Source organism: Ascaphus truei, chromosome 6 (genome assembly GCF_040206685.1).
Source record: "Ascaphus truei isolate aAscTru1 chromosome 6, aAscTru1.hap1, whole genome shotgun sequence".
In the NCBI taxonomy this organism is placed as follows: domain Eukaryota; kingdom Metazoa; phylum Chordata; class Amphibia; order Anura; family Ascaphidae; genus Ascaphus; species Ascaphus truei.
The window spans coordinates 53059581-53072500 of NC_134488.1; the positions used below are offsets into that span (position 1 = coordinate 53059581).

Consider the following 12920-nt stretch of genomic DNA (forward strand, 5'->3'; position numbering starts at 1 on the left):
TTGTAGGGGTCTGGGGCTGAGCCTGCTTCAACCTTAGCCATGGTTAGGGTGGGTCCTGGGAGGAACTGCAGGCAGAGAGGGGAACTTCTGCAAGAGATACATGCTGAAAACCTGTCCTGTCTATGCTGTGTGATATGCTGATCCTGCTGACAATAAAAGCAAGCATCCTGTTTTAAAAGTTGCTGCCGCCCTTTTCTACTTTTCTACTTATTCTACTCCTCACTACAGCCTTGGCCTAGATCCACTGGAGAAGCCCTGAGACAAAGGTAAAACTGGCTGAGCTACACTACGCTGAAGCAGGTAGAAATCCTGTTTGCAGTGCAAGAGAGAGACTGATTGCATGTACACCCTATCTTCTGCAGCCAGGTGGGGATAGGGGTGTTACATTTATACTAAAGTAACATTGTAAACAATATACAGTACAGTATGTGACTACCTTATGAATCCATAATGATTTCACTGCAGCAGTCCCATTGGAATCAAAATAATGATGTGTCAGTGAATGCCAGCAATGTTTGTCAACATATTGAATTTGTTGTCCCGTAAAATTATTTGGAGGAAAACAGATCACCGGAGATCCTGAAATAGAATAAATATTATTTAAGATTTGAATTGATAATATTACAACTAAGTCCGAGTAAGACTTAAATTGTTCAATACAATAAAACACTAATTACAATTCAAATTGGTTATAATAATACACACACATCTCTTTCTGTCTCTTTATACAGTAAATAAAAATATACACACACACACACACACACACACACACACACACACACACACACACACACACACACACACACACACACACACACACACACACACACACACACACACACACACACACACACACACACACCAGACAATATTGTTAACATGAGGCGTTGCATTAACACAAACGTGGCAGTGAACGCTTCGTTAACATGTGTACCATTGAAACACACACATATACACTATATGTATACACACAAAAATAAATATACACACAGACACATACTGTACCTATATACACACAGATATATATACATATACCATATACATTTTACGTTATGGTGGGTGAAAAAGGCAGCAAAAAAACCTCCACCGTATTGCATATAGCAAATACAAATATAAATATTCTCTCTCTCTCTATGTTAATTGTCTTGAAGCAAAAGGTGGCATGGTGTGCTCATTTGCATGTCATTTCCCAGAATCCCTTGCTGCAGTGGAAGTGCTGTGTGCTGGGTGATAATAGTGAAAGGCGGGGTTGCAGATCTGTCTAAGGGCTTGCCCCCGTTGCCTGCTACAGCGTCCGCTGTGGAGGACGCTGCGCTCACGAGAGCCCTCCCCGCAATGGTGCCGGGCCCGCTGCGAGGGGGGGCCGCAGCGCTCGCGCGAGAGGTACTCCTGCTCTCAATAGAATTGAGAGCAGGAACACGCGTCGAGCGGCTAGGCACGCCCCCCGGCGGTTCAGCCAATGAGGGCGAACCTGCCGGGTGACGTCATGGCCGCGCCCCCGTCACTCCTCCGCCACGCCCCCCCAAGGTCTCTGCTCCTGCAGTGAGCTGCAGACCGGGGAATCGCCGGAACGCGCAGCCAAAAGCGCGGGCGCGCATTACAGCGCTGTGACCGGGGCCTTAGCCTAAGACATGCAAATGAGCATGCTTCAGTAACTCTTAAAGGTCATACCCTTTTACTTACACTGATCATTTTAGACTTATAATGATCAAGTATAAATACCACACTGTACTAATTAATGGGCTAAAGAATATTAAAATATCACAATTATCTAATGGTGATATAACCTGCTATATTCGTCTGAACTACTACCTCAGCATGCTACACTTCATAGCCTGCCAAGCTAATATGATAGCATCCTGAGCCCCAGAGACAATTAAGCACACAAGAAGCTATCCATTTGTCTAGTGACTCCGCTGACTGGGAAAGCGAATTATAGTGAAAGGCTATGTCGCAATCTTACTCATTCCTGCTATCATAGATATGAACAAGGAATTATACCTCTCTTATAGGGTATGCAACAAGCTTATGCTTGCAAGCAGGTTTTCTGACTCTTTATGGGTACTAGTGAATTGATTAAGCCAATAGAATTGATTAGTCTATATACTATTATGACCGATTCCTAGGGTCACCAGTATACAATTGTTTTTTAGCTATTGGGATTTTTCCAATAGTGACTCCTCGCGGGTCTTTTACTACCTTATCGCATTTACAGAGGGACGCGAGTGACCCAGAGGCACACAATCCAAAAACAGGCTATATATTCGAAGTCACTTTACCAATTTGGTTTAGACTGAATTGCTAAGTTGTTCTTACATACACCTCTTATCTGATTTGGAGAATATTACTAATACCGACTTAGGCTGCGTCCGCGCTGGCACTGAGCGGGCGGTGCTTGCGGCGGTTACTTACATATATAGCTATATGTAAGTCCTCGCTCACATGGTGCACGCGCGCTCGTGCGCGGGCACACGCTCACCCGCGCTCGGCGCTAAAGTAAACCCTCCGCCCACCAGGTGCCCTAGGTACAATACCTCTGCCATCCCGACTAAGCACTAAGGGTTTCAATGTAAGCCCTGCTTCCCTTATTCTGGCTAGCACCGCTGCTACATGCACTAGATGTGAGTCCCATGAATTACTAAATACAGCAATGTCATCCAGGTATGCCCTTGCAAAACTTTGCATCCCTTCCAGCAACCTATTGACCAGGTGTTGGAAGGAAGCCGGGGCATTCTTCATCCCGAATGGCATCACTAAAAATTCATAGAGGCCACTTGGAGTAATGAATGCTGACTTCTCCCTAGCCTCCTGGGTCAGGGGGATCTGCCAGTACCCTTTACTTAGATCCATGGTAGTCAGATACTTTGCCCACGTAAGCTCACCTAGCAGCTCATCCATGCGGGGCATGGGATAAACATCTGAAACCGTCCCTGCATCGAGCTGTAGGTTGTCCACACAGAAGCGGGTGGTCCCATCCTTCTAAGGCCTTGCCCCCGCTGCCTGCTACAGCGTCCGCGGGCGCGCATTAGAGTGCCGTGACCGGGGCCTTAGCCTTAGGTACTAGGACTACCGGGCAAGCCCAAAGGCTCTGGGACAGTACAATTACCCCTAGGGCAAGCATCTCCTACCCCCCTCTCTATACTGCCCTTCACCTCTGCTGATACCCGGTAGGCAAGCTTATGCATGGGTCGCAGATCACCTGTGAGTACTGGATGATCTGTAATATACGTTTTGCCCGGCTTGTGCCGAGAACCGAACCTTATACTGCTCTAACATAGCCCTGGCTTCTGCTTTCTGCTGCCTACTTAACTGGAACCCTATCTCAACCTGCTCCACTGTGCCCCCCTGGCTAGCCTCCCCTAGGAGGTCCAGCAGAGCACTGCTCGCCGGATTCCCCATCAGTGGACTACAGATAGCGAGCACTGATGCCACACTCAGTGAAAAGTACTCTTTGAGCATATTGATATGATAGGTCCTAGTTCTGCCTGTTTCACCATCTAACTGTACAACATAGTTGCACTCATTCATCTTTCTGAGAACTGTGGGCGGTCCAGACCAGGCAGCCATTAATTTGTTCTCCCGAGTGTGCTTCAGAACAAGTACTGTACTTGCTGTCCTGGGATGAATTCTCTGCTACGGGTATTCTGATCATACCAAGTGTTCTGCTTGATCTGAGTATCCCTAAGGTTGTTTTGTGCCAACCCCATGAGCATCTCTAGCCGGTCTCTGAGATCTACCACATACTGAAGCACAGAAGCATCAGTATTGGTAGTCTCCCTTTCCCATCCCTCACGGAATAAGTTGAGAGGTCCCCGCACCCTGCGACCATATAGGAGCTCACAGGGAGAAAAGCTGGTAAATTCATGCGGTACCTCTCGGTATGCAAACAGCAAGTTCTGCAGGTGAATCTCCCAGTCTTTCCCCTCCGCCTCAATAAACGCACGAAGCATCTGCTTCAGGTTACCATTGAACCTCTCACATAGTCCTTTCGTTTGGGGGTGATAAGGGGTCGTGCGCTGGTGCTTCAACCCGCACTCATGAATTGTGACCCTTGATCGGTTAGGATCTCGCTAGGGAAACCTACCCTAGTGAAGATGACTAGCAATGCGTTTGCTACTGCCCTAGCATCGATGGTGGCAAGGGCTACCACCTCAGGGTACCACGTAGCCACGTTCACTACCATGAGGATGTAATGCTTGCTCGTCCAGCTGGGGATCATGAGGGAACCCCCTATATTCATAGCTACCCGCTGGAAAGGTTCCCCAATTACCGGTAAAGGGTTCAGGGGTGCCTTCACACGGTCACCCGCCTTAAATACACACTGGCAGGCATCACAGGACTGGCAGAAATCTGCCACAGCCCCTGATGCCGCCGGCCAGCAGTAACTCTGCAACAGCCAGGCTCTCGTCCGAGTGACCCCCTGATGCTCCGCTAGTGGAATGAAGTGGGCTACCTGTAACAACTGTTGCCTATACTCCCTGGGTACCACTAGCTGTCTTCTACCTGTCCAGACTCTATTTAACCCGGTAGATCCTTGCTCCCTATACAAGAGCCCGCGGTGCCACAGAAAGTGGTTTGACCCTTCCCTTTATTTAGACTCGGACGCCCGAAGTCTCATGCCTTCAAAGCTGGAGTCAGCTTTCACCGCTTCCCTGAACTGTGTCCCTAACACTGGCCATCAACCTTAGTCTAAAAGTCGAGGGGGAACGGGAACAGGTAACTGGAACAGTAAGTCAGTACCTGGTCGCGACTCAGTCTGGCTTACCTGTTTGGTCTCTGCAGAGACCCCTGGAACAGTTGGTCCCAAATGCAGGGGGACAGGGGTTGGTTCCGATGCAACCTTGGTTGACTGACTTCTGGTAATCGCTGCAACAGGAGCCAGCTCGGCTGTGAACACAAAGGTTACGTGCCCCAGGTCATTGCCAAGGAGGACCTCAGCATCTAACCCGGGCAATACCCCCACCTCCCTCATGCCACATCCGGCACCCCAATCCAAAAAGACCCGGGCAACCTGGAGGGGCCGTGGTCCTCCGTCTGGCCTGGTCACTTGCATCCCGGTGTCCGGGAGCAAATCCTCTGGCCAGACCATATCAGGTTGGACCAGGGTAACAGTGGCACCGGAGTCGAGCAAGCCGTCTGTTTGGCGATCTCCGATGGTCACTCTCCGCAGATGCTTCTGCCGGACTTCGTTGGATTGCAACCCGACTGGTGCAACCTGATATCCCTCTGTCTCCGCTGCTGGTTCCTGGGGGGCAAGTGCAGATCTCTCCATGGACGTCCCTCTGTGGGGTGATTCCGTGGCAGTTCTTGACCCCTCTGTGTGTGACAGCACACGGGCAACTGGCCTCGCAGCTGGAGAACGTTGCCCTGTTGGGGTCCACCGGACTTTTGACGGTCCGGACAGTCTGGTCTGATGTGACCCACTTTGTTGTACAGGTAACATCGGCTCTCGTGTTTAAACTCTGCAGCTTTGGGGACCCTGCCTTCTGCTGCAGGCTTGTGTATCCACTGAGGGGTCTGATTGGCTACCTTGACCGGAACGGCCAGTCCCTTGGTAGCCCTTTTCCCATCCATTAAAGTGCGACTGGTCACAAATTCATCAGCCATCCTCGCAGCTTCCACATGGGTCTTAGGGACACTGCTGCAACAACTGTTCTTGAAAGATCAATTCCAGTAACGTGTGGTATTTGGTAGCACCAAAACCCTCCATGCACTGCCTCCTGCAATGCCATGCGGGCCCCATACAGGACATAGGACTCCCAGGGGTATCGTTCCCCTGTCCTGAACATGCCCCAGTAAGCTTCTGGGTTGAGGGAATACTGCATCAGCAGCATTCCTTTAACATGGTTATAGTCATCCCGATCTTCTGGTGGCATACCCTGCAGTGTCTCTTTGGCCACTCTGGACAAGAAGAGGTGTAATCGCAACACCCAGTCTGGTGGCTCCCGGTAATTTTTATATGTATTTACTAAAAACATTGACCAGAAGGTACGGTAGAGAACTGTGTACCATGTGTCTTATCAACTCTAATTCTCAAAGTGGACTCTCATATAATGTGGATGATCTATGAGATATAACAAAGAGTAAATGCTGCACACCACAATATGATAAAGAGTGAGGTCTTTGTCAAGTGCAAAAAGTGATCTATGAGAACCATGTGCACTCGGTGCACTGTAACTATTCACAGTGGGTATAATGGATGTGTCCCATGTGATATATGATCTCACCCCCACTGTGTAACCTATCACACAGTGTACTGTGTTGCATAAAGTAAGGATGATATGTGCAACCTGTACATTAATTCTTTTACACAATAAAATGCCCTATAACCCAAATGTGAATGGGAAATTCACAGGCATGCATTTGAAAGGTGAAGGGTTAATACTGTACAATACTGATAGGGTTGTCAATATCACAGCATACCAAATGCTCACCAACAATTGGATAAAATCATGACTCCTATTCTTATATCTCAATAATTGTAGTGATCAGCTGAGCTTGCTATCTAAATATAAATACTGTGACTGACACAGCACAGCTCCAACACCACTGTATACTTTTACTCTCACCACCATACTTACATCACCCCATCCTCCTCCTCCTTCCTCACCGCCACCACCCTCCTCATTCCTCACCGCCACCCGCTCCTCCTTCCTCACCGCCACCCCCCTCCTTTCCCTGCCTCACCACCACCACCCCCCTCCTTCCTCTTCCTAACCACCACCACCCCTCCTCCTTCCTCACCACCACCCCCCTCCTCCTTCCTCACCACCCCACCCTCCTCCTCCTTCCTCACCACCACTACCTCCCTCCTCCTTCCTCACCACCACCCCCTCCTTTTTCACCACTACCCTCCCTCCTTCCTCACCACCACCCTCCCTCTTCCCTCATCACTCCTCCTCCCTCACCACCTCCCCCTTCCACCTTCCTCACCACCACACCCCCTCCTTCCTCACCACCACTCCTCCTCCTTCCTCAACACTCCCCCTCCTCCTTCCTCACCACCACCCCCCTCCTCCTTCCTCACCACCACCCCCCTCCTCCTTCCTCACCACCATCCTCCCTCCTTCCTCACCACCACCCTCCCTCTCCTTTCTCATCACACCTCCTCCTCCTCACCACCTCCCCTTCCACCTTCCTCACCTCCTCCTTCCTCACCCCCCTCCTCCTTCCTCACCACCTCCCCTTTCCACCTTCCTCACCACCACCCCCTCCTTCCTCACCACCCTCCCCTCCTCCTTCCTCACCCCCCCTCCTCCTTCCTCACCACCTCCCCTTTCCACCTTCCTCACCACCACCCCCTCCTTCCTCACCACCCTCCCCTCCTCCTTCCTCACCACCCCCCCTCCTCCTTCCTCACCACCCCCCCTCCTCCTTCCTCACCACCTCCCCTTTCCACCTTCCTCACCACCACCCCCTCCTTCCTCACCACCCTCCCCTCCTCCTTCCTCACCACACCCCCTCCTCCTTCCTCACCACCCCCCCTCCTCCTTCCTCACCACCACCCACCCTCCTTCCTCACCACCACCCTCCCTCCTTCCTCACCACCCGCTTTCCTCCTTCCTCACCACCACCCCTCCTCCTTCCTCACCACCACCCCCCCTCCTCCTTCCTCACCACCCCCCCTCCTCCTTCCTCACCACCACCCGCCCTCCTCCTTCCTTACCACCACCTCCCTCCTCCTTCCTAACCACCACCCCCCTCTTCCTTCCTAACCACCACCCCCCTCCTTCCTCACCACCACCCTCCCTCCTGTTTGGTCTCTGCAGAGACCCCTGGAACAGTTGGTCCCAAATGCAGGGGGACAGGGGTTGGTTCCGATGCAACCTTGGTTGACTGACTTCTGGTAATCGCTGCAACAGGAGCCAGCTCGGCTGTGAACACAAAGGTTACGTGCCCCAGGTCATTGCCAAGGAGGACCTCAGCATCTAACCCGGGCAATACCCCCACCTCCCTCATGCCACATCCGGCACCCCAATCCAAAAAGACCCGGGCAACCTGGAGGGGCCGTGGTCCTCCGTCTGGCCTGGTCACTTGCATCCCGGTGTCCGGGAGCAAATCCTCTGGCCAGACCATATCAGGTTGGACCAGGGTAACAGTGGCACCGGAGTCGAGCAAGCCGTCTGTTTGGCGATCTCCGATGGTCACTCTCCGCAGATGCTTCTGCCGGACTTCGTTGGATTGCAACCCGACTGGTGCAACCTGATATCCCTCTGTCTCCGCTGCTGGTTCCTGGGGGGCAAGTGCAGATCTCTCCATGGACGTCCCTCTGTGGGGTGATTCCGTGGCAGTTCTTTACCCCTCTGTGTGTGACAGCACACGGGCAACTGGCCTCGCAGCTGGAGAACGTTGCCCTGTTGGGGTCCACCGGACTTTTGACGGTCCGGACAGTCTGGTCTGATGTGACCCACTTTGTTGTACAGGTAACATCGGCTCTCGTGTTTAAACTCTGCAGCTTTGGGGACCCTGCCTTCTGCTGCAGGCTTGTGTATCCACTGAGGGGTCTGATTGGCTACCTTGACCGGAACGGCCAGTCCCTTGGTAGCCCTTTTCCCATCCATTAAAGTGCGACTGGTCACAAATTCATCAGCCATCCTCGCAGCTTCCACATGGGTCTTAGGGACACTGCTGCAACAACTGTTCTTGAAAGATCAATTCCAGTAACGTGTGGTATTTGGTAGCACCAAAACCCTCCATGCACTGCCTCCTGCAATGCCATGCGGGCCCCATACAGGACATAGGACTCCCAGGGGTATCGTTCCCCTGTCCTGAACATGCCCCAGTAAGCTTCTGGGTTGAGGGAATACTGCATCAGCAGCATTCCTTTAACATGGTTATAGTCATCCCGATCTTCTGGTGGCATACCCTGCAGTGTCTCTTTGGCCACTCTGGACAACAAGAGGTGTAATCGCAACACCCAGTCCCGTGGTGGCTCCCGGTAATTTTTATATGTATTTACTAAAAACATTGACCAGAAGGTACGGTAGAGAACTGTGTACCATGTGTCTTATCAACTCTAATTCTCAAAGTGGACTCTCATATAATGTGGATGATCTATGAGATATAACAAAGAGTAAATGCTGCACACCACAATATGATAAAGAGTGAGGTCTTTGTCAAGTGCAAAAAGTGATCTATGAGAACCATGTGCACTCGGTGCACTGTAACTATTCACAGTGGGTATAATGGATGTGTCCCATGTGATATATGATCTCACCCCCACTGTGTAACCTATCACACAGTGTACTGTGTTGCATAAAGTAAGGATGATATGTGCAACCTGTACATTAATTCTTTTACACAATAAAATGCCCTATAACCCAAATGTGAATGGGAAATTCACAGGCATGCATTTGAAAGGTGAAGGGTTAATACTGTACAATACTGATAGGGTTGTCAATATCACAGCATACCAAATGCTCACCAACAATTGGATAAAATCATGACTCCTATTCTTATATCTCAATAATTGTAGTGATCAGCTGAGCTTGCTATCTAAATATAAATACTGTGACTGACACAGCACAGCTCCAACACCACTGTATACTTTTACTCTCACCACCATACTTACATCACCCCATCCTCCTCCTCCTTCCTCACCGCCACCACCCTCCTCATTCCTCACCGCCACCCGCTCCTCCTTCCTCACCGCCACCCCCCTCCTTTCCCTGCCTCACCACCACCACCCCCCTCCTTCCTCTTCCTAACCACCACCACCCCTCCTCCTTCCTCACCACCACCCCCCTCCTCCTTCCTCACCACCCCACCCTCCTCCTCCTTCCTCACCACCACTACCTCCCTCCTCCTTCCTCACCACCACCCCCTCCTTCCTCACCACTACCCTCCCTCCTTCCTCACCACCACCCTCCCTCTTCCCTCATCACTCCTCCTCCCTCACCACCTCCCCCTTCCACCTTCCTCACCACCACACCCCCTCCTTCCTCACCACCACTCCTCCTCCTTCCTCAACACTCCCCCTCCTCCTTCCTCACCACCACCCCCCTCCTCCTTCCTCACCACCACCCCCCTCCTCCTTCCTCACCACCATCCTCCCTCCTTCCTCACCACCACCCTCCCTCTCCTTTCTCATCACACCTCCTCCTCCTCACCACCTCCCCTTCCACCTTCCTCACCTCCTCCTTCCTCACCCCCCCTCCTCCTTCCTCACCACCTCCCCTTTCCACCTTCCTCACCACCACCCCCTCCTTCCTCACCACCCTCCCCTCCTCCTTCCTCACCCCCCCCTCCTCCTTCCTCACCACCTCCCCTTTCCACCTTCCTCACCACCACCCCCTCCTTCCTCACCACCCTCCCCTCCTCCTTCCTCACCACCCCCCCTCCTCCTTCCTCACCACCCCCCCTCCTCCTTCCTCACCACCTCCCCTTTCCACCTTCCTCACCACCACCCCCTCCTTCCTCACCACCCTCCCCTCCTCCTTCCTCACCACACCCCCTCCTCCTTCCTCACCACCCCCCCTCCTCCTTCCTCACCACCACCCACCCTCCTTCCTCACCACCACCCTCCCTCCTTCCTCACCACCCGCTTTCCTCCTTCCTCACCACCACCCCTCCTCCTTCCTCACCACCACCCCCCCTCCTCCTTCCTCACCACCCCCCCTCCTCCTTCCTCACCACCACCCGCCCTCCTCCTTCCTTACCACCACCTCCCTCCTCCTTCCTAACCACCACCCCCCTCTTCCTTCCTAACCAGCACCCCCCTCCTTCCTCACCACCACCCTCCCTCCTTTCTCACCACCACCCTCCCTCTTCTCTCACCACACCTCCTCCTCCTTCCTCACCACCTCCCCCTTCCACCTTCCTCACCACCACACCCCCTCCTTCCTCACCACCACTCCTCCTCCTTCCTCACCACCTCCCCCTTCCACCTTCCTCACCACCTCCCCCTTCCACCTTCCTCACCACCACACCCCCTCCTTCCTCACCACCACTCCCCCTCCTTCCTCACCACTCCTCCTCCTTCCTCACCCCACCTCCCCCTTCCACCTTCCTCACCACCACACCCTCCTTCCTCACCACCACTCCTCCTCCTTCCTCACCACCCCCTCTCCTCCTTCCTCACCACCACCCCCCTCCTCCTTCCTCACCACCACCCGCCCTCCTCCTTCCTTACCACTACCTCCCCCCTCCTTCCTCACCATCACCCCCCCTCCTTCCTCACCACCCGCCCTCCCTCTTCTCTCACCACCACTCCTCCTCCTTCCTCACCCCACCTCCCCCTTCCACCTGCCTCACCACCACACCCCCTCCTTCCTCACCACCACTCCTCCTCCTTCCTCACCACCCCCCCTCCTCCTTCCTCACCACCACCCCCCTCCTCCTTCCTCACCACCACCCGCCCTCCTCCTTCCTTACCACTACCTCCCCCCTCCTTCCTCACCACCACCCTCCCTCCTTCCTCACCACCCCCCCCCCTCCCTCTTCTCTCATCACACCTCCTCCTCCTTCCTCACCACCACAACCCTCCTTCCTCACCACCCACCCTCCCTCTTCTCTCATCACACCTCCTCCTCCTTCCTCACCACCACACCCCCTCCTTCCTTACCACCCCCTCCTCCTTCCTCACCACAACCCCCTCCTCCTTCCTCACCACCACCCCACCCCTCCTTCCTCACCCCCCCTCCTCCTTCCTCACCACCACCCGCCCTCCTCCTTCCTAACCACAACCCCCCTCCTTCCTCACCACCACCCTCCCTCCTTCCTCACCACCACCCTCGCTCTCCTTTCTCATCACACCTCCCCCTTCCACCTTCCTCACCACCACACCCCCTCCTTCCTCACCACTCCTCCTCTTTCCTCACCACCACACCCCTCCTCTCACCACAACCCCCTCCTCCTCCTTCCTCACCACCACCCCACTCCTCCTTCCTCACCACCACCCCACTCCTCATCCTTCCTCACCACCACCCCACTCCTCCTCCTTCCTCACCACCCCCGTTCCACCTTCCTCACCACCACACCCCCTCCTTCCTCACCACCACACCCCTCCTTTCGCACCACAACCCCCTCCTCCTCCTTCCTCACCACCACCCCCCTCCTCCTTCCTCACCACCACTCCTCCTCCTTCCTCACCACCATTCCCTCCTCCTTCCTCACCACCACCCCCTCCTCCTTCCTCACCATCACTCCTCCTCTTTCCTCACCACCACACCCCTCCTTTCTCACCACAACCCCCTCCTCCTCCTTCCTCACCATCACCCCACTCCTCCTTCCTCACCACCACCCCACTCCTCCTCCTTCCTCACCACCACCCCACTCCTCCTCCTTCCACACCACCCCCCTTCCACCTTCCTCACCACCACACCCCCTCCTTCCTCACCACCACACCCCTCCTTTCGCACCACAACCCCCTCCTCCTCCTTCCTCACCACCACCCCCTCCTCCTTCCTCACCACCCCCCCTCCTCCTTCCTCACCACCACCCCCTCCTCCTTCCTCACCACCACACCCCCTCCTTCCTCACCACCACTCCTCCTCTTTCCTCACCACCACACCCCTCCTTTCTCACCACAACCCCCTCCTCCTCCTTCCTCACCACCACACCCCACTCCTCCTCCTTCCTCACCACCACCCCACTCCTCCTCCTTCCTCACCACGACCCTCCCTCCTTCCTCACCACCACCCTCCCTCTCCTTTCTCATCACACCTCCCCCTTCCACCTTCCTCACCACCACACCCCCTCCTTCCTCACCACCACTCCTCCTCTTTCCTCACCACCACACCCCTCCTTTCTCACCACAACCCCCTCCTCCTCCTTCCTCACCACCACCCCACTCCTCCTCCTTCCTCACCACCACCCCACTCCTCCTCCTTCCTCACCACCACCCCACTCCTCCTCCTTCCTCACCACCCCCCTTCCACCTTCCTCACACCACACCCCCTCCTTCCTCACCACCACACCCC

The 12920-nt window shown here is 54.1% G+C and overlaps 2 protein-coding genes across 2 annotated transcripts in view; both read right to left on the minus strand.

Annotated features, from left to right (window-relative positions):
• The window catches only part of RPL27A (ribosomal protein L27a), a 240408-nt gene that overhangs the window by 48492 nt on the left and 178996 nt on the right, over positions 1-12920 (minus strand). The window lies entirely within an intron of this gene.
• The window catches only part of PANX3 (pannexin 3), a 32549-nt gene that overhangs the window by 13012 nt on the left and 6617 nt on the right, over positions 1-12920 (minus strand). Inside the window, exon 2 of the mRNA XM_075603159.1 lies at positions 437-579. Coding sequence (XP_075459274.1) covers positions 437-579 — 143 coding nt within the window. The remainder of the gene's footprint in view (positions 1-436; positions 580-12920) is intronic.